General features: G+C 35.9%; 1 protein-coding gene across 1 annotated transcript in view; it reads left to right on the forward strand.

Annotated features, from left to right (window-relative positions):
- Nucleotides 1-23,564, forward strand: part of RNPC3-DT (RNPC3 divergent transcript) — a 101,426-nt gene that overhangs the window by 123 nt on the left and 77,739 nt on the right. The window contains exons 2-3 of the mRNA XM_058439738.1: nt 19-144; nt 1,692-1,767. Of these exons, the coding sequence (XP_058295721.1) occupies nt 19-144; nt 1,692-1,767 (202 nt within the window). The remainder of the gene's footprint in view (nt 1-18; nt 145-1,691; nt 1,768-23,564) is intronic.

Here is a 23,564-nt window from a genome sequence, read left to right on the forward strand (position 1 = left end):
GGCGGGGCGCGGCGCAAGTGGGGGCGGGGCGGGGCGCTGTGGCGAGCGCTGTCTGGAGCTTCCCGCGGGGCTCTTAATCCCTGGCCTTTGGAAAGTGAATTGGCCTGAATATCAAGGAGGAGAACTTGGGTGTGGAAATACCGGGTATGTTCTTACAGTGTTTAGGTGGTAAAATATAAAGCTAGCCAGCTCTTCTGTCAACTCATTAGACACCATGTAGGGAGGAGAACTCAGTTTAAGGGGCAAAACGTTGAGACTTTTTTCTTGAATCAGTAGGCATTTAGCAGACGAATAGGCCCCTGCCAGGGTTCATTTCACAGAAATGGCAGCCTTTAGGAAGAGGTAACCTAGTAAATAAATTATTGCGTGTGTGCGTGTGTGTGTGTGTAGGTGTAGGTACTTTTCTCCCTTTTTTACAGCTGAGGACACTGATGTACAAAGAGGTTAAATCACACAGCTGGAAAATAGAAGAACTAAGTTTTGACCCTTGGTGTTCTGACTTGGGGGTCTACATTCTAATCCACTGTTCTGCCTAGATTCTGAATGGAGTGAGGCAGGGATCATCCCTGGACGGTCAGGAATGTACCCCTCACCCCATGCAGAGAGGACTTTGAGGATTCTAAAGAGAGGTTTTATGCTAGATGTAGCTGCTACAGTCTGGAGAACCAGAGTTCCTCTTACAGCTCTTTTTGCCACTTAAATAAATGTTAGAGATACAGCAGTAAGCAGTATACCAACAATCTGCTGTCCAGCATTGGTTGGGGAAAAGGAGAGAGACAGATATTAATGAAAACCAGAAGACAAACATGAGAAGAACCTTCCCCACACACCCACCAAAATATCAGATAGGTAGAGCCAGACCATGTAGACGCTGTAGATTTGTTAGGAGCCCTTTTTATTTGAAGAACATTTAGAAACTGACAAATTCTTTAAGTAGGTGTGTGTTGAGGGGAGAGAATCAAAATTTAGGTATGAAAATTTCTCTGGCTGCAATGTGAAAAATAGAAGCAGAAAGACCAATTGGACTACTGTAGAAGTCTGGAGAAAAACACTGCCATGATAGTTTGGTGAAAGTGGACATGTAGAGAAGGAACTGGAATTGAGATATGTTTTAGAAGTAGAGTGGATAGGAACTTGCAGATGAAGAATAGTAAGCAAGGATGAATTCTGGATTTTTGGCTTAAGCTCCATATTATCCATCTGTAGATGATGATGCCATTTACTGAATGTGAGAAGATTGACCAAGTATAGCTAGGTTAGAAACTGTAGTGGGACATTGGGAATAGAGGAGCATATATTAAGTTTAAGGTATCTATTCAGTATCCCTGTTTCAAGTAGGAAGTTGAATGTGTATGTTTGGCATTCATGGGAAAGGTCACCACTAGGTATGGCGTCAAATTATATGGTATTTATATCTGAAGAATGACAAAGGGTATAGATAGAATCGTGCCCAGAATGGAGTCATGGGACATGCAGATGTTGAGAAGTTGAGGCAAGGAAGAAGAAGACAATCAATTCCTGCCCTCTCAATGCTTACTTTCTAAAATTAAGACAGAATAAACGTAAATAAAGTTCTTTTCAGAGAATAATAAGTGCTTTGGAAAAAATAGGGTAGTGTTATAAACCGATTGGAGTGGTCATACTATTTTAAACACTGTCCTTCACTGGCTTTTTTTTGTGTTTTCTTTGAGGACTTGTTTGGAGCTTCTAGCAAGGGAGCACTGCTACGCGTATGCCCTTACGGAAAAATCATCCTCCTCTATGTGGGTAAGTCATCCCCCTCAGCCGAGTGTGCAGCTTTGGAAGACACATATATGGGGCAGTTAGGAGGGAAGGGGAACCCAGCTAGTTAGCCAGATCAGCCAAATCAACTATTGGGATCAATTGGTGACAGGTATCATGCAAAATCACCCTCACATCCTCCCTGTGACTCTTATGTTTAGTAAAATGTTCCAGACATAGTGCACATTCTGTAAATACCTATTCGATGAATGAATGCATGAAGGAATTCACTTTTATATTTACCACTGCCTCCTATGGTTAGGAATTACTACAGGGGCTATCAGGCAGAGTTTAATGGTCATTATCTACTGTAATTCAGGTATCATGACTGAGTGGAATAGTTACATGACAGAATTTTATTTTCTCTCCACTTAATTGCTTTTAGTTGTACTCAGTGAAATCTACCTTATCCTTTCCTTGACAATATCTCAGGTAGAGGTCATAATTTTCTAGTCACTTTCAGTTGCTATCAGTACAGTTGGTTTGAGATGTCAAGTTCAAACTCCATTAAGGTGTCTCTTCCTACACTCCTCTCATATCAGGCTTGACCTAAAGGATTGCAGGAATATGTAATACACTTTAATCTTTTCTGTGTCTGAGTGTAGGTATGTGTGGTCGTATCTGAGAAGTACCTTTCTCATTCCCCTCTCTTTGTCTAGCCCAGAAGTTCCCAAACTTTCTCAGTTATTGGTACCTTTATTGTCCCAGCAGTTTTTTCTAGCACCTCTTGATGCCACCTTCGTTCCTATTCCACTCTGGTTTTCCAAGAAGCACTTGTTTTGTATGAGAGCAACAGCCAAAAACCCAGCTTTTCGAAGATAAGACATTCTTAAAAGGAATTAAACAGTATCTAATGTTCAAATTGAGAAACATCTCAAGCTGGTAGTTCAGGTAGTGTCTGGTAAACAGTGAGTATTGCTATGTTTCCCTCAAATATTTAAAATATCCTATAGTACCTCTATAAGGTGGCAAGGGTACCTGGGGCACCTTAGCACGGTTTGAGAACTGTGAATTTAACTCATTTTCGGTCTTGATTTTCTGTGTTGGGGAATGGGAGGTGGGAAAAGTAGTGGGGCTTGGAAGTGTCTGACTTCACTGAGCAATTGTTGGTTCTTTATCTCATTCTTATTCTCAGGGGTTTTGTGTGTTGATGGAGGTCCCCGCTAATGTGGTGGTTTTCTTGGGTTCATTTTCATCTTCATCAGTTCCTCCATGTCACTGAGTACCTTCTCAGACAGAATTACCTTTTTTGCTTCCTTTGGTTTATGTCCCTAGTTTTCCTCACTTGACCGCATGGCTATTTGTACTTCCCTATTACATCTTCCCTTTTACCTCCAGACTCCCCATTTTTCCACACGAAGACAGGAAAACTGCCGGGTCCTATCTCTGGCATGCTTTGGAGAACTACAATAGGGAGAAGGGTTGATCCCAATATTTGTCCTGGCTTCTAGCCAAAAGCATTCCCCTCACCCTTCATAGCCAAGCTTCTAAGAGAGACATAATTATTCTTATTTCTTCACCTCCCATTCACTCCAAAGTGTGCTCCTACCTGACTTCTGATCCCATCAGTCCGCAAGGTAGTTCTTGTTAGGGTCACTAGTTACCTCCTAGTTAGTAAATCTAATAGGCCTTTTCAGTTCTCATTTTAGCTTGTCAGCAATGCTTGGCATACTTGACCACTTCTTCCTTGAGATGTTATCTTCCCTTATCTTCCCTTGGTTTCCAAAACACACCACTTCTCCTACTGTTCGATCTCACTTTCTCTCCTGCCTTACTCTAGTAAATCTTTGACTCCATGCTTTCTCCTATTTCGTGTCACCTTGAATCCTTCCCACTTCCATTCTTAGATGGTGACCTTGCTTCTTAATCTCATTTGGGGAAAAAAAAATGAACCAAATTATAGAGGATTCTCATACCTATTAATCCTAACTGTATCTGTGAGTCTTGGTTAAGCTAACTTCTCTCTTGGGAAGTAAATCTCCTGCCTTCTCATGTACTTTACTGATCCTTTCTCATCAGTATATACAAATGCAATTATTTACCCTTTTGTTTAAAAAAGCCAAAAGCAAATAAAATAATTTTTAAAAACTCTCTTCTTTCCACTTTCCTCTTTGGCTACCATTCCATTTCTTTCTGTTAATAGCAAAACTCTTGGAAATGGTGGTTTATATTTGTTGTCTCCAATTTTCTTCTCCCATATTCTGTTTAGAATATTACAATCAGATTTATATCCCAATTGTTTTTCTGAAATTGCCCTTCTCGAGGTCAACAGTGACCTCTACATATTGCTAAATCCAGTGGTCATTTCTTAGAGCTTATCATTCTTGATCTATAAGCATTGCTCACCAAACACAGTTGTTTACACTGCTCTAAAAACAGTCAAACAAAAAACACCCTACAAACAACCAATAAACCAAACTCCCTTCATTTAGCTTGCTGAATACCACACTTGCCAAGTTTTTCTCCTGTCATTCTGATCACTCTCTTTGTTTCTTTTGCTGATTGCTCTTCATCTCCTTGACCTCCAAAGGCTGGAGTTTCCCATGCTCAATCTTTTCTCTTTTCGCCCTACTTGTACTGGACAAGTACCACCCAAATCTCATCTTGAATTGTAACTCCCACAATTCCCACATTTTGTGAGAGGAACCCGGTGGGAGATAAAGGAATCATAGAGGCGAGTCTTTCCCATGCTGTTCTTGTGATAGTGAATAAGTCTCATGAGATCTGATGGTTTTAAAAAAAGTTTCCCTGCACTAGCACTCTCGCTTTGGCTACTGCCATTCATGTAAGATGTGACTTGCTCCTTGCTTTCCACTATGATTATGGGGCCTCCCCAGCTATGTGGAACTGTAAGTCCATTAAACCTCTTTTTTCTTCCCAGTATCAGGTATGTCTTTATCAGCAGCATGAAAACAGACTAATACATTAGTCAATCAAAAAATTAAAATGTACTAAACATTTCAGAAGATGCCTAGAGAAAATGTTTCACCTGATAAATGGTACTGTCATAAGTAGTTGTTTTTCTGTAACGTGACAATGCTAGATTATCTTCTCTTACGTAAAAACATCAGAAAATACAGCTGGTACCAAAAAATTGGAAAAAGAAAGACAAATTAATAGAAAATGTGTTTAAAGAATATAAACAGGTGATTTTACAAAAAGGAAACCTGAATGGCCCATTAACATATGGAAAGGTGTTTAACCTTACTAGTGGTAATGGGAATGCCAATTAGACACCACAAGAGTATATCAATTCTCAATTCTCAAACTGGAAAACATTATACATAGCTATAAAATTTAATGTTGGTGTGTGCATGAGGGCAAATGTTTGTCACAGGCATTTAGAAAAGTAAATCTTCATATTTATTTGGATAAATGTTACCATATTTTTTGATCCACTAATTCTGCTTTTCAAATCTATCTTATACAAATAAAAGCATCTATATACAGATACTGAAAGATTGAATTAGCTGGACCTAATGGGGCTACCAAAAGAAAATCAGAAAACAAAACAAACTATTTTACAACTTCAACATGCTTTATTGTATCTCCCTTCTCTGCAATCACCCTTAGCATTCCTATTTATTTTGATTTTAAAAACAATCTATTATTTGTAATTAAGATTCACTTTCAGTTCAGTTTTTAATAATAATCTCACTTCTAAATATACACCCTTCTCTAAGCTCAAGGAACCTATGGTGGGGAAGGTGACGTAGTCTTTTCTTTCATTTTCTTCATCTCTTTGTCTTTCTGCTTTAGAATCCACTGGGAAAAGTACTTCTCTCTTTGCTGTTGATGTCGTATCAAGGCAGGCAACCAAATATATGGGTCATCTTAGTAGTCCTCTGGAGGGCCCTGCAGCATTTATGCCATATAATTTCATGATACCAGTAATATACTTGCTGGTTGACCACTTATGATTCTTCTTCAGTTACTGCCTCTAACCCCTTTGAGTCATTCACCCCAACAGATAAACCTCTTGGGTATGGCCCTATACACATAGAGTCCAGCTACCACCTACAGTGATTTGCTGGTCTAGATGTCAATTATTTTCCAGGAAATCTCAAACTTCTTAGGACTAACTTACAAGTGGCCTGAACAAATGATAATTTCTCCCTCACTTAACTCTCTAAGTACCTCTGATCTCCCCCTTATTCAGTCGCAAGAGAGGCATGCTCCTGACTCATATCAAAACCAAGGTATTAAAATTAAACTTTAATAAAATATATTAAAAGCTATAGTGGTGTAAAAGTATAAAATGATTTCTTTTGTCAATTAACTCCAGTGACAGCATTGAAAAACTTTGTTCTGTAAAAATTACAAGCTGTCAGAAAGTTTGCTTTTTGAAATTATGTTAGTGAGACAGGAACACCCCACTATTGCCTGAAGAGCTAAGCTATGTGGGTACTTTGACACAAAGAAGCAGCTTCAATTTTCCACCCAGGTTCAAAGCTTCAGATAATGTTTTTCAGATACAGGATTCAACAGTCATCTTAACTTTGTAGTTTTCAAGGAAACAGAACCCTATACCCACTTCTTAGTCCAGGCTTTATGCTAATACAGCCAGGCTATTCTTTCAGCCTATCAAAGAACTGTTCATTTAAATTTTATTTAAACCCCACCCTACTCTTAAATGAATCAGAATGCTGGCTCTTCCTTCATCTGTTTTGGCAAAATGCCCCATCAATTGTGTAGTGTTTTTTTATTGCTGCAAAATGATAAACTTACCTTTGTCAGACCATAGATGTGTCATAGTCTGATGGTCTTTGAGCAGATTTATTAGTCATGCCTGAATAACATTTTCTGTGCCCAACACTCTCAAAGGTATTAAAAAGACATATATCACAGTAGATGAAAACTAGCATGTGACTGAGGGCCGAAAGCTGCTTAAGAAAGTAGAGAAAAGAAATAAAATAAAGCAGAGCCTAATTTTTATCTCCAGAATCCTTTAAGTACCTCCATTTAGTTGACTCTTTATGTTTCACCCTTACATTCACCTTATGCTACATGGAAGCTAAACTATACTTTCTTAAAGACACCCACATATTTTTGTCTTTCTATACTCAAATATGCTGCATATGCCACACCCCTAATGATTTTCTTGATTCTCATCTAAATGTGACCTTTCATTTGATTTTCAGTAAACTCTTCGGCTTGTTATGACAGATATAATTTCCCTTTTATTATAATTATTGGAAAATGTGATTTGGTTGACTTTTAGATTTCATCATATGTCTTCATCATTTTCTCTTACCTGGAATGTTCCAATAGCCTCTTGATTAGTTTCCTTGCTTCTATTCTAGGCACTCTACAGTCTATTTTCCTCACACTAACTCATGTGATTTTTAAAACATAAATTACATCAGATTACTTTCCTGTTTGCAACCTTTAATTGGCTTCCCATGACAGTTAGAATAAGACCTACAGTCTTTCTCTTGTCATATAAAGCCCTTCTTGGTACTTCTATTGTCTTAACGTCCTACTTCTCTGCTTTGTGAGCACTCCCCATTAGTCATTCTTGCAGCAGTGGGAGTGGGGGTATAAAATAAAAAGCCGAATCTTTTCAAATGTCTTTTATCTCTCTAACATTCCTCTTCCAGATGCTCATATCCCTCCTGTTTATTCAGTTTTTATTCAGATGTGCTTTCCTCAGAGAGGACTTTCATGCCATCTTTGGAGATAGCATTTCTCCTCACCTAACCAACACTAATAACTTAACCTTGCCGTATTAATTTCTTGTAAAGTTACGGCCTAGAAATATATACTAATGTGTGTGTGTGTGTGTGTGCGTGCACGCATGTGTGTGTTAGAAGCTCTATGAGGTAAGAATTTTTGTCATGTTTGCTACTTTGTTCACCTGCCAAAAGTAGTACCTGGCACATTATAGATATGCAATAATTACTTGTTGAATGAGTGAATAAACAGATGAATAAATGAATAAATGAAAGTTATCCAATCATATATTTACCTTGCTTGTGTTTGTCACACTATTACACTTTCAGTTTTATATTTAGAAGTGGCTAAATCATAGATTTGAGAGGCAAAATATCTGAGATTTATATACCTGCTCTATTATGTGACCTAGGAGAAGTTACTTAATCTGTCTTTCTCAATGTTCAAATATATAATAGAGATAATAATATGTATACCCCATAAGCTCATGAGTATTAGATTAATTAATGTGGCACAGAGTGCTATAGAAGTTGTTATATTTGTTATTTTTACATTTAATTGGTGAGTATTTGAATAATATCTATCTTCTTCACTAGACTTTTGGGAGCCATATTAATTTTTATCCATCACTTTATCTTCAAGCCACAGTTCATAATATGTACTCTGTAAATATTCTTTGAACTTTTTTTATAAAAAGCTGATTTCAGTTTTGAGATCATGCATGCATGTATGTTTGAGTGCACTGGGCCTGTTTTCATATTCTGTAGTTACCAGTCATTGTCACTAGATGGCAAGTTTGTCCCAGCCAAGGCAAAATGTTTTAAGACCAGAAACTGAAGAGTAGCCCTAAATAGGGGAAAATGTCATGTATGTGTTTTTGTAGACTGGTAGGATGATAAACATTTACTTATAAATAATTATCTGTAGTTTATTCTTTTTTAATTTCATTAGGTACTCTACCCTCCTGGGGAGCTCATCTTTTGTATAGTGATGCATTTTAGCATAACTGTCATGCCATTGACCCTTTGTTAGTATATTCACATGTCTCTATTTAAAAAGCAATGTTTAAAAAGGTCTCTTAATGTATTCTTTATCAACAGATGTTTCCCAAGTCTTTCAAAATCATGTTTTTACCTGCTGGTTCCAAAATATGTTTTGATTTTGGCTAAGACATAAGCTACCCTTTTTGAGCAAGAACTTTGTCTTTTTTTCTGATTACTATCCACCCTATATCAATGTGAAGTATATGTCCCTTTTGATTATTTTAAACTCTCAATGTACCATCTTGGAAAAAGAAACTGTTAGGCTCAATGCTATTGTACCTGTCCAACTTCACCTATGTTTGGCAAAATTATCAAAAGGCTCCTGGTATAAAGGAACAAAAAAAGAGTGTTAAGGAACCTACAAATTAAATAATCTGTAAACGATCATCTTATTGAATTACTACAATGATCTTTATAAATATAAATTTCTTAGAATTGGTTAAATGTATATATATATATATGCTTTGGCAAGTTAAATTTACCAAAATACATTAAATTTGTGGGCATGGAAGCAAATATAAATAATAGTACCTTTAATATGGTGCTGATTGTTTTTAGTACAGCAATATTTAGAATCATTATTTTCTTTTTGAAAGTTAGCTACTGAATAAAATAGCCCTAAAAATTAACTATTTTTTAATATCCTTTATTTCTGTGCCTTGATGCGTCATATTATAGGATAAGAAAAAGAAATGTGGTTACTTTTCTTACAACTGCTAAAATACTTTTTCCCTCTTTTCCTCTTGTCTTAGTCCATTTGGACTGATATAACAAGATACCATGAACTAGTAGCTTATAAACAACAGAAATTTATTTCTCACAGTTCTGGAGCCTTAGAAGTCCAAGATTGAGGCACGAGCAGACTCGGTGTCTGCTGAGTTCTACCATTTCCTGATTCAAAGATGATGCCTTCTCACTATGTCATCACATGGTAGAAGGGGCAAGGCAGCTCTCTAGGGCCGCTTTCATAAGACCATTAATCCACTCATGACTTAGTCACCACCCCAAAGGCCACATCTTCCAATATTATCTATCACCTTGGGAGGTAAGATTTCAACATAAGAATTTTGGGCAGGATACAAACATTCATACTTTAGTACGTCTTCTTATTAAGAAAAGTGATTATCTTGGCTGCACGGGCCCTTTTTTTGGTTCCATATGAAATTTAAAGTAGTTCTTTTCTAATTCTGTGAAGAAAGTCAATGGTAGCTTGATGGGAATAGCATTGAATCTATAAATTACTTTGGGCAGTATGGCCATTTTCACTATATTGACTCTTCCTATCCAGGAACATGGAATTATTTTCCATTTGTTTGTGTCCTCTCTTATTTCCTTGAGCAGTGGTTTGTATTTCTCCTTGAAGAGGTCCTTCATGTCCCTTGTAAGTTGTATTCCCAGGTATTGTATTCTCTTTGTAGTAATTAGGAATGGGAGTTCACTCATGATTTGGCTCTCTGCTTGTTTATTATTGGTGTATAGGGATGCTTGTGATTTTTTCACATCGATTTTGTATCCTGAGACTTTGCTGAAGATGCTTATCAGCTTAAGGAGGTTTTAGGCTGAGTTTTTTTTTTTTTTTTTTTGACAGAATCTTGCTCTGTTGCCCAGGCTGGAGTGCAGTGGCATGATCTCGGCTCACTGCAACCTCCGCCTCCCAGGTTCAAGCGATTTTCTTGCCTCAGTCTCCTGAGTAGCTGGGACTACAGGAGCGTGCCACCATGCCTGGCTAATTTTTTGTATTTTTAATAGAGATGGAGTTTCACCATATTAGCCAGGATGGTCTCGATCTCCTGACCTCGTGATCCACCTACCTACGCCTCCCAAAGTGCTGGGATTACAGGCGTGAGCTACAGCGCCCAGCCAACGATGAGGTTTTCTAAATATATAATTTTGTCATCTGCAAACAGAGACAATTTGACTTCCTCTCCTCCTATTTGAATACGCTTTATTTCTTTCTCTTGCCTGATTGCCCTGGACAGAAATTCCAATACTATGTTGAATAGGAGTGGTGAGAGAGGGCATCCTAGTCTTGTGCTGGTTTTCAAAGGGAATGATTCCAGCTTTTGTTCATTCAGTATGATATTGGCTATGGGTTTGTCATAAATAGCTCTTACTATTTTGAGATATGTTCCATCAATACCTGGTTTATTGAGAGTTTTTAGCATGATACAGTGTTGACTTTTATCAAAGGCCTTTTCTGCATCTATTGAGATAATCATGTGTTTTTTGTCATTGGTTCTGTTTATGTGATGGATTACATTTATTGATTTGCATATGTTGAACCAGCCTTCAAACCCAGGGATGAAGCCAACTTGATCGTGGTGGATAAGCTTTTTGATGTGCTGCTGGATTCGGTCTGCCACTATTTTATTGAGGATTTTCACATCAATGTTCATCATGAATATTGTCCTGAAATTTTCTTTTTTTGTTGTGTCTCTGTCAGGTTTTGATATCAGGATGATGCTGGCCTCATAAAATGAGTTAGGGAGGAGTCCCTCTTTTTCCATTGTTTGGAATAGTTTCAGAAGGAATGGTACCAGCTCCTCTTTGTACCTCTGGTAGGCCTGTCGGGGGGGTGGGAGGCAAGGGAGGAAGAGCATTAGGACAAATACCTAATGCATGTGGGGTTTAAAACCTAGATGACGGGTTGATAGGTACAGCAAACCACCATGGCACATATATACCTATTTAACAAACCTGCACATTCTGCACATGTATCCCAGAACTTAAAGTAAAAATTTTTAAGTGATTATCTGTTACCTTATTCTACTTTTTAAGAATGTCTTAAAATGAATATTAATTCTAACAGAATCACAAATTCTGGTAGAATTTGGCTGTGAATCTGTCTGGTCCTGGGATTTTTTGGTTGGTAGGCTATTCGTTACTGCATCAATTTCAGAAGCTGTTATTGGTCTATTGTGGGATTTGATTTCTTCCTGGTTTAGTCTTGGGAGGGTGCATATGTCCAGGAATATATCCATTTCTTCTAGATTTTCTAGTTTTGTTTGCATAGAGGTGTTTATAGTATTCTCTGATTGTAGTTTTTATTTCTGTGGGATCAGTGGTGATATCTCCTTTATCATTTTTTATTGTGTCTATTTGATTCTTCTGTCTTTTCTTCTTTATTAGTCTTGCTAGTGGTCTATTTTGTTAATCTTTTCAAGAAACCAACTCCTGGATTCACTGATTTTTTTTGAAGGGTTTTTGTGTCTCTATCTCCTTCAGTTCTGCTCTGATCTTAGTTATTACTTGTTTTCTTCTAGCTTTTGAATTTGTTTGCTCTTGCTTCTCTAGTTCCTTTAATTGTGATGTTAGGGCATCGATTTTAGATCCTTCCCATTTTCTGATGTGGGCATTTAGTGCTATGAATTTCCCTCTACACACTGCTTTGAATGTGTCCCAGAGATTCTGGTGTGTTGTCTCTTTGTTCTCATTGGTTTCAAAGAACGTCTTTATTTTTGCCTTCATTTTGTTATTTACTCAGTAGTCATTCAGGAGCAGGTTGTTCACTTTCCATGTAGTTGTGCGATTTTGAGTGAGTTTCTTAATCCTGAGTTCTAATTTGATTGCACTGTGATCTGAGAGACTGTTATGATTCCTATTATTTTGCATTTGCTTAGGAGTGTTTTACTTCCAATTATAGGTCAATTTTAGAATAAGTGCTATGTTGTGCTAAGAAGAACATATATTCTGTTGATCTGCGATGGAGAACTCTGTAGATGCCTATTAGGCCCATTGGTCCAGAGCTGAGTTCAGCCCTGAATATCCTTGTTAATTTTCTGTCTCGATCTGTCTAATATTGACAGTGGAATGTTAAAGTCTCCAACTATTATTGTGCGGGAGTCTAAGTCTCTTTGTAGGTCTCTAAGAACTTATTTTATGAATCTGAGTACTCTTTTATTGGGTGCATATATTTTTAGGATAGTTAGCTATTCTTATTGCATTGATCCCTGTACCACAAAGCTGTAGGCATCACGCTACCTGACTTCAAACTATGTTACAAGGCCACAGTAACCAAAACAGCATGATACTGTTACCAAAATAGATATATACACCAATGGAATGGAGCAGAGGCCTCAGAAATAACACCACACATCTACGACCATCTGATCTTCAACAAACCTGACAAAAACAAGCAATGGAGAAAGGATTCCCTGTTTAATAAATGGTGCTGGGAAAACTGGCTATCCATATGCAGAAAACAGAAACTGGACTCCTTCTTTACACCTTATACAAAAATTAATTCAAGTTGGACTAAAGACTGAAAGGTAAAACCTAAAAGCATAAAAGCCCTAGAGGAAAAACTAGGCTATACCATTCAGGACATAGGCATGGGCAAAGACTTCATAACTAAAACACCAAAAGCAATGGCAACAAAAGCTAAAATTGACAAATAGGATCTAATTACACTAAAGAGCTTCTGCACAACAAAAGAAACTATAATCAGAGTGAACAGACAACCTACAGAATGGGAACAAAATTTTGTTATCTATCCACCTAACAAAGGTCTAATATCTAGAATCTACAAGGAACTTAAATTTACAAGAAAAAAAAAACCATCAAAAAGTGGGCGAATGATATGAACAGACACTTCTCAAAAGAAGACATTTATGTGGCCAAGAAACATATGAAAAGAAACTCATCATCTCTGGTCATTAGAGAAATGCAAATCAAAACTACAGTGAGATACCATCTCACACTTAGAATGGTGATCATTAAAAAGTCAGGAAACAACAGATGCTGGCAAGGATGTGGAGAAATAGGAACACGTTTACACTGTTGTTGGGAGTGTAAACTAGTTCAACCATTGTGGAAGACGGTGTGGCAATTCCTCAAGGATATAGAACCAGAAATACCATTTGACCTAGCAATCCCATTGCTGGGTATATAACCAAAGGATTATAAATCATTCTGCTATAAGGACACATGTACACGTATGCTTATTGCAACACTATTTACAATAGCAAAGACTTGGAACCAACCCAAATGCCCATCAATGATAGACTGGATAAAGAAAATGTGGCACATATATACCATGGGATACTATGCAGCCATAAAAAATAATGAGTTCATGTCCTTTGTGGGAACATGATTGAAGCTGAAAACCATAATTCTCAGCAAACTAACACAGGTATAGAAAACCAAACACCACATCTTCTCACTCATAAGTGGGAGTTGAACAGTGAGAACACATGGACACAAGGAGGGGAACATCACACACCGTGGCCTGTCGGGGGGTGGGAAGCAAGGGAGGAAGAGCATTAGGACAAATACCTAATGCATGTGGGGCTTAAAACCTAGATGACGGGTTGATAGGTACAGCAAACCACCATGGCACATATATACCTATTTAACAAACCTGCACATTCTGCACATGTATCCCAGAACTTAAAGTAAAAATTTTTAAGTGATTATCTGTTACCTTATTCTACTTTTTAAGAATGTCTTAAAATGAATATTAATTTATTCTGGCGTTGATTTTTTTCCAAGTCAACCCAAACATAGCTGAGATGCTACCATTAGCAATGTAGGGATTCAAACATACTGATAGTCTCTCTCAGGTTAATTGATTCAATGTAAAAGTAAACATTTATTGATAGTGATTTCCTATATTACAGAAGACTTGTATAAGACTTGCATTGACTTCTACTTCCTCTTTATTTTTCCTACCCCATTTCCAACTTCCCTTTCAAATCTGACTCATAAATTTATTTTATATCCAACTTGAGAGGATATTAATGACATAATATAATATAATGAGAAGGTATTATCCAAGTACATTTTTCAACTATATTACTATCCTACAAATCTCTGAGATTTTGTCACTGTCTCACTTTTTAAATAATGATTATAACTTAGTTGAAATTATACATTACTGTTATCAAAAGATAATATGTATTGTTGAAACTCTATACTGATTCACAAAAGAAAAAAATGTAACCCTAACAACTATTGATAATCTTCTAACAACTTAGTATAATTCCTTCTACTCCTTTCTCTTCCTCTATTATTAATATATATTTATAAAAATTGAACTCAGTATTACCATTCATATTGGTTTGTAATGGTTAGCAATGTTTAGTTAACTTTTTTGTGTGATTATACATTGTTCTTCAAATCATGTTTTGTAGGATTCTGACATTGCCTAACACTGTGCATCTACGTATCTGTATCTCCTGTGACATTATATTGTTGTATCTACCTATGGGTTTATACTTCTTCAGAAGTAATCTAAACTTCTCTTCTGTATGATTTCAGAAGGCTTAGTCTGCAAAATGATCTTGACTTCAAATGTCACCAAGTTACCCCCAAATGCTTGTATGTCCTACAAATTTGTATGGGTTGCTGATTACCATCTTAGTTCTCTGCTTTTCTTGCTTTACATTCCCCTCCTCTGCCACTTTTTGATGGGTGTGGCAATCGTGTTTCAAATATGGTTGTAGGTTCATTCCTTAATTTTCTCCCTCCTTTACCTCAGCCTTTAACAATAATGTATTAAAGACAGGGAATAATAGAAGAAAGTTTGAATACATTTTTAAGAAGAAAGCTTGAAACTAGATATGAATACTCCCAGAGTTTATAGTTAAGTCCTCTTTGGTGTTACATGGGTACCCTATTGGCCCCTTCTCTCTTTAGTTTCTTCTTATAGAATTCACTTCTTATTTAAAAAGGAATGCCTTTGAGAAAGTTTATTTTCCTAGATGTTCAAGTCTCAATTCCAAATCCTTACTTTCCATCATGAATCTCCTCCCTTCCAAGATGACTGACAGTTGGAATTCCAACACCCTTTGGAAAAACCTTGACTCCTATTAATATGAATAGGTCTTGTTCTAGAAAGCACCATCAGGGAATATCCAACAGGGTGTACCCACTAGGGCACAGTATCATTCTACACTGGTAAATTTCCCAATGTAGAAGAATATCCTGTGAGGGAATTACAGCTGAATAATCCAGGTTGGGTTCCAGCAACCTCAGTCCTACTCCTAAAGAATCTCTCCATTTGCTTAAGCTCAAATTTTACCATCTCACCTTTATCTAGTATCTTGTTTTGGTTTATTCCTGTGTGTAACTCTTTGAATAAGGATAGGCAGACAGAGGAGACAGATATCCTATCTCTGCAAAATGAATACTTTTCAGAGACATTGTCTTAATCTAAATTTAGCTAAGATCTATTCTTATAAAAGAAGCAAGCAACATTAATGCAACTTCTTTCACGGTAAAGAAATTATTCACAACATTATACAAAATAGATAACTCTTCATCTTTTTACATTTTTTATCCCAAATTAGGATCTTTGCTTTACTTTTTTTAACCAAAGGCTCGTTAAATTATTTCTACATTCAGAAAATAATGAAAAAACACCCCACAGACTTAAAGCTTTCTTCTGCTTCTGTCAAGATTTAAAAAGCTTTAACTACTTTTGGATAGCAAGTTTTAGATAATCTTAGCTAGATTGTTTATTGTACTTAATTAAGTCAGAGAATAGCTATTTCTTAAGAACAAAAACAGTATCTTACACTATTCTTGGTAATGTTTATGGCATACTTAACCAATAGAAGGCTAGCATCTAGTCAATATTTGCTAAACAAAAGATTTTGGTCAGTACAGTTATTCAGTAACACCACAATTACCTAAAATTAAACAAACTAGCCGCTTATCCTATATAAAATACAACCTAGCAAGAAAAAGAAATAATTGGCAAAAGTCTCTGAGCAGTGCAAATAAATGTAAAAAAAAAAAAAGGTAATGCAATAAAGCTTATCCCATATATGCAGAACTTATCCCTATCCTACCATTTCTCAAACACGAAGTTTGAACTGGGTTACCTCACCCTATTTCAAGGCTAAACTCATATTGGCTTGAAGTAATCATGATCTGGTAGTGAGCGGGACTGCTGATCCAATCAAAGTACACTTCAGGGCTTCTGTGGTGAAAATGCCAAGACAGATCGTCTCTTCAACACTGGACTTGAAATGACCAGTATCTTGAAAGTAGCAAGACATTTTGCTAAAGGAGAGAAGATGGCCTAAGATCAGGGTCTCTGAAGGGAGTAGAGCCTGGAAATTTATTCTGGTCAAGTTTACTTTCTGTCCTGGGAATAACTCTACCCATATGATAGCCAGTGTCTTTTTTTTTTTTTTTTTTTTCTGTCATCCAACTTTGTTGAGTTTCCTATCACTTGCAATCAAAAGAATCCTTACTGATTGATTTATTTATAGGTGACTTCATTAGTTCTTTATTTAAATTCATATCTTTAGTTTATGAACAATTCTAAAAACCTCTCTTTTGTGGATTTCAAGCAAACACTAGAAATAGAAATTTGAAGGAGAATGATGGGCAGGCCCATTTTCATTAGTAAGCCATTCAGTCAGTCAGTGTTTGTTAAACATATGAGGCTGGAAGATTCATGAAGGCACTGGAACATGTCTTCCTTATATATGTCTTTGTCCTCATCCTTAAAAAAGGTCTTGCACATTGTACCTGCTCAATTAATATCTATGGAATAAATGAGTAAAACAATTATAATTTAGTATAAGAATTTAGCATTATAATTTAGTATAAAAATCAGGATTATTATTGTTTAAAATATTTGATAATTAAAGAAAAACAGATAATTGTGTATGGTAAATACATGAAGCTACAGATAGTATAAATGAGTAAGAAAAAACTCTTATTATTAGTTTGTGATCCTAAGAGATTACTTTATTCCTCTAAACCTCATCTGCAAAATGTAGATAATATAATAGTGAGCTACTGAAGTTCTGTGAGAATGTAATGAAATAATTTATGTGAAGTGCCCCATTAGAGTTCAGTATATATTAGCTACTATTGTTGTAATGAATAAATCAACTTTGCCTTCATGTAATAATGCTTGTTACTGTGTTGTTACAACTTTTAAATTTTTATTGAAAACTAAATTTTATAGTTAAATTTGACACTAAGTATATTCAGTCATGTTTTGATTTACGTATTCATTATTATTAAGTAATCATATCAGATTTTCACATCAAATGTTTCAATTTAAGAATATTGCTGTCAGATACTTTTATAGAATGCCTAACAACAATAATGTTGAAAATCTTCATTGACTTGTCCAACTGTACTTTTTTGTAGCAGATACTATTTATTAGAAAAGAAATGGAACTAGAGCTAATTAGAACTACAGTCATAAGGATCAAGAACATTTTAATAAAAGAATAAGACAACAAATTATTGAAAGTCTTCAACTAGAGCTAATTAGAACTACAGTCATTAGAATCAAGAACATTTTAATAAAAGAAGAATAAGACAACTTATTGAAAGTCTTCACTTCTGCTAAGTAAAAATCAAAGAGAGCCTGAAAATCATCTCATTAGGGCTTTTCCAATTAGAAAATTCTAAATAACCACAGAGTTAGTACAAAAGATAATGAAACAAATAAGCAATTTGCATCTTAACTTACCCTATCCAAGTGTGCTTTAAGTGTATTCGTTTGTCGCATTTTTTCTTTCATGTTAAAATTACCTATCAGAAAAATAAATATTCAAGAATCAAGTTCTACTTTTGTCCACTGTTTCCTGCTATCTTAATTTCTTTTCTCTTGCATTCTTACGCTGTTATAGATATATAACTACCTCGCTGGTTTGGAGTATATATATATATATATATATATATATATATATATATCTATCTCACATTTACATATAAAAATACACAAGCATAAATACAAGTTGAGTATCTCTTATCTGAAACGTTTGGGGCCAGAAATGTTTCAGATTTTAGATATTTTCTGATTTGGGAATATTTCTATATGCATAATGAAGCCTCTTGGGGATGGGACCAAAGTTTAACATTTACTTATGTTTCATATACACTTTATACATATACCTGAGAGCAATTTTATACAATATTTTTAATAGTTTTGTGCATAAAACAAAGTTTGTATACACTGAGCCATCAGAAAACAAAGGTGTCACTATCTCAGTCACCCATGTGGACAATCTGATTGGTTGCCATCACCATCATCCTTGACTCTGAATTTATATGCTACCAATAAACAATTATTTTCTTACACTTACTTGCACATAGATACTTAATAGTCAAAAATAAAGGCATACCATTAATACAGTAAGAAAAAAAGTAATGTATTCAGGGTAACTAAGGAGCACAGTAGCATCAGCAGAATACCTGTATCAGCTATTAAACAACAGCAACAAGAAACAACTGCAGGCTTTCAGTCTCTACCTACAATTCTGCATTTTGATTAATAGGTTACTGTACATGTTACTTTTTTAAGTTGAGAAGAAGTATTAGAAGCAGATGAGAGACCAAGAAGTGAGTCTTTTGGATTAGGGCTTTTTCTTCAGACACATCTGCCTCATTAACAATGTTTTTTGCTTTAGAAATCCCTTTTTTATTTCATAAACTGACATCATTTCTTGTTCTGTTATGATTGTGTGCTTCTCTAGTCCTTCAGCAAGCCCATAGACATTTTCATCATGATGCCTGTAGGCACTTTTTCTGTAGAGTTAACAACCTTATCTTCATTGTTACTATTATCATGATCACCTTGATTCAGAATTGTTTTGGCTGCTTCACCATCAGTCAATCAATAAACAATTGGAGCTGCATTAGCGGTGTTCAAAATGTCTTCAATATCCACTTCTTCCAGCTTACTGTCAGACTCTGATGCTATATTTTTTTGCATATGTAAGGAAGTTAGATTTTCTTTTTCATTTGACATGGAAATACTTCAAAGTCACCACCTAGTTCATGGTCATCATTGAACATAGTCACAGGCCAGAGGTTGTGCCAGGCATGCACAATTATGTCTTTAGTTACTATTTTCCAAGCATTGGCAACAGAATATAAGACATCCATCCTTCATGTTAAAGCTTATCAAAAACGTTTCTAGCCCTCTGTTCACCGCTGCTAGCATGCTGTTCAAGAAAGTGCTTTTGCATTTACTGTTCATTGATCTACGTAGACCCTGGTGTCATGGCTGAATTAATGAAGTCACGTTTGAAAGAAAATGCATGACATGAACATTATTTCTGATGACAATTTTAGCTGGAGGATGAGCAGTACAATTGTCAAGGAAAAGCAAAATCTCACAGTTGCCATTTAATCCAGCATCCCTACAGTGAGCATGAGCCACTATTACAAAATGTTTGTGAAACCAATCAGAAAAGATATTTCTGTTATCTATGCATTTCTGGTAGCATAATAATGGACTGGTAAGAAATTCACTCCTTGAAAACAGTGAGTACAAAAGCTTTTGCCTATCACGGCAAGTCTACATGTATGCATATCTGCTGCATTAGCACATCCTAGCAGTAATTCTGTCTTTGGCATCCTTAATTCCTGTAGGGGCCATCTCATCATTTGTAGCCACTATCTTTCTGGGGTAATAATGTTAAAACAGGGATGTTTCATGAGCATTTTAGACATGTTCTGGCATTAGATTTTCATCAGCAGTGACCTTGGCAAACTTGTCAATGAATTGAATTTCTTTGCTGTTTTGTGATCAACAGATACTTTATCTCTAGAAATCTTTAAAAATTTAATGTCATGTCTTTTCTTAAATTTATTCAACCAGCCTGTTGAATATTCACAGTTCTCTTCAATTTTCAGATAATCGTAACAAATTTTTGCTTGTTTCTTGATCAGCATACCATTAAGTGGCCTGTGTTCACTGTGATGCTGATAGATGCACTGTTTCAATACACAACTGAAACCTTCGTTTTTTAGCTTTGTGCAGTGCTTTTCTATTTATTATTAGCTGCTGTTCACTACTTTCAGCACATAACTTCAAACATTTATTGTTTTATATCTTCAGGTCATATATGGTTGTCCTTCCAATACCATACTCTTCTGTAAGATAATTCACACTTACAGCAGTGTCTGATTTCTCTAACAGCTTGACTTTCTGTGCTATAAACATAAATGCTTCCTCTTTTTTTAGTCACTGCCACCAATGTGGGTATCCACAGGTCTTTTTGACATTTTAATAGTATTTTCACTTAGAAGAGAATTAAAAAATATAAAAAAGATCACAGTGAATAATGCTTGTAAGTCTTGGCCCCACGTGGAGCATCATGGGAACCTGCTGTTGGCACCTCCCAATTTATTACTCTTTATGGGCATGCATGCATAAGGAAATCTGGGCATGCACAGAAAAGATATGTTATGGCTGAAGGGAGTTGGGAGGGTATTTTCTCCCTTGGGGATGCTGAATAAACTTTGTATAGTGTGCCTCTGTTTTGACTGTAACATGTCACATGAGGTCAAGTGTGAAGTTTTTTACTTGTGGCCTCATGTCAGTGCTCAAAAGTTTTGTTTTGTGGACCATTTGGGATTTTGAATTTTTGAATTAGGGATGTTCAACCTGTGTATACATGACACACACATATACATATATGTATATACATATGCATATATACTGGAAATGCAAATAAATAAATAGATAATATTTATAGAAAATTAGGTTTTTGGTGATTTTTTCGCTTGTATGGTAGATTGAATTATTTGCTTTAACCCCTCTCTGAAATCATTTGCCACGTAACCTTTTAATTCCACTCATATACACACAAAAATACTCTTCCTTCATTACCCTTTGATGTTGAGTTCAATCATGTGACTTGCTTTAGCTAGTAAGATTTTAGAAGATAAGACACAATGTGTTTTTGTGAATTCAGCCTTACCCTCCAGCTCTTTGCCATCACCATGAGAATAATAATCCTGGCCAGCTATTGGCTCCAGAAGAAGAATGAGAAATGTGTGGAGCCGACCCATCCCAGCAAAAATTACGGACATTTTAAAAACATATCTTTCAGAAAACGTTCTGGATTTTCTTTCTTTTTTTCTAGGCTGGAATAGATGCCTCTTCTCATATCTTTGTAATTGTTCTCTCCATAGCTTTATCACTGAGTTTACCACAATGTACTAAGATTGCTTTTTACTTTGTCATAATCTTTCACCAGACTGACTTTCTATAGAGCTGGAGATATCTCAAAAATTTTGCAAAAGACATCTGTGCCTTGATACCATAGTAGCCAAATAAGTATCAAATAAATTACTTAATTTACAGTACTAAGTCTAATATGCAAAATGAAATTTCATTCACGTTGAAATGATTCAATAAGATCTTATAGTCAATTGACTGACTTGTCCCAGTTTTTACTTCCTTGTATAATAGTAACATATGTCTACACCTTTGTCATGTGTCAAGGTAGAGGAGGTATTTCAGCTCTTAATTTTGGACTTGGACGTATGCCTTGCAATGGCCTATGGACTATTAGCAAACATGACACAAGTAAAAGCCTGAAAATAATGCAGCAGTTGAGCCTACCCTTGGGCTTATTATTGTCATGTGCAAAACATGTCCTGGGTAGCCCATTAGTCCCACTGGTTTAAGAAAAACAAACCAAGAGAACTTGAATCTAACCTATAATTTGGAGCCAAGCTCAGCCTGAATCAGCCAGGCTCTAGTAAGCACACACATTTATGAGGGAGAATCAATGGTAGTTATTTTTTGCCTCTCAGTTGCAGGGTGGTTTGTTACAAGAACGATTGTGGCAAGAACTGATACTTATCTATGAAGAGATTTTTTATTCATGTAACTAATGAATAAATCGCAGTTTATTTTGTATCCAAAGAGAAATTTTCTAGTGCTTGCAAATTGTCATAATCAAAATGAATCCAGAATGCTTTATTCGCAGAGTTAAATTAAATCACCATATTAACAGATGGATGGCCATAATTTTAATTAATTTTAACTGATAAATAACATTACCTACTTCTTCCTCTAAATATTTACATATGTATACATCCACACATACACATACATACATGTGTATATCTACATAATTATTAAACTAAAGTTTAGACATGTGGTCCATACTGCTGCATATGTATGTCCCATCTTCTCTTTTCTCCATTTTTCACATAATTCCTCACAAGGTCATCTGGACTAAAGAAGAGGGTTCCTAGTTTCCCTTCAAGCTAAGCGAATTTGTGTACTGGACAATAGGATGTCAGAAGACATAATCTCTGCCACTTGTATATAATACCTTAAAGGAAAGGAAAATGCTGCTGCTTCATCTTTTACCCTTTTACTATTAGCTAGAATTTGGATAGGTGGTAGTAAGCCATTTAAGAATCGAGATGAGCAAAACACTAGATAAAAGAAGGCTGACCCTGATTACTTTGTATAGCACAGCTACCATATTAGCTTGGGCCTTTAACTCATGTGAGAATAAATGTCTGTCTTGTTTAAGCCATTGCTAATACTCTATATAAAATGTATGTAATAAAAATGCAAGGTATATATCCTGTTCATTTGAATTACTCTAATTAGGTGGCCTAATTTTTTAATTAAATATTTTTTAAAATTATAAAATTAACGTATGTATGTTAATGCACTTGTTCATTGAGTAAAAAATACAAATTTTATTGTCTGAGTTCTGCTGTCTAGGAATTGTCATGAATTTGGTACTATTATTGCCTTGCCAGACTAGTCTAGTTGTCTTTACCCTACTCCCAACTGTGTAAGGCATTAGATGTCAAATATTTGTCACCAAAGCCAGTGGTGGCAAGCAATTCAAAGGTTTTTCACTCTCGGGCATAGGCAAAGTGAGTTTGGAGACCACAAACGAGAAGAAGGGAGAGGAGGAGAGGAAAGGAGAGAATAGGGGAGGGGAGAAGACGGAAGAAATGTATGATAGAATACTATCTGCTGCATTTTTGAAGGCTGATGGTGAATTAATATTGTGTGTCTTTCCCTAGTAGGAGTGGGCATTGGAGATTGAAGCTGAGATCAATGGCAGACAGGGCAGCATGGCTTGCACATGATTTATCTGTTCGGCATAGCAGAAGTGATTGAGACAGGGTTGGGTACTTGACAATTGCTTTTGCTTGTTTTTTTCTGGTAGTGACTTCTTTCACTCAGCTCTTTCTCATATGTGGGTATAATTCTACTTTAAATTTTGAAGTTGCACTAAAATTGGTTACATTTAAGGAGGGTTGTAGAAGCTGGGCCACGTAGCCTAAATATATGATCAAACCTTATTCCAGATGCTTTTGTGA

The sequence above is a fragment of the Hylobates moloch genome, unplaced genomic scaffold (genome assembly GCF_009828535.3).
Source record: "Hylobates moloch isolate HMO894 unplaced genomic scaffold, HMol_V3 SCAFFOLD_5, whole genome shotgun sequence".
Taxonomy (NCBI): domain Eukaryota; kingdom Metazoa; phylum Chordata; class Mammalia; order Primates; family Hylobatidae; genus Hylobates; species Hylobates moloch.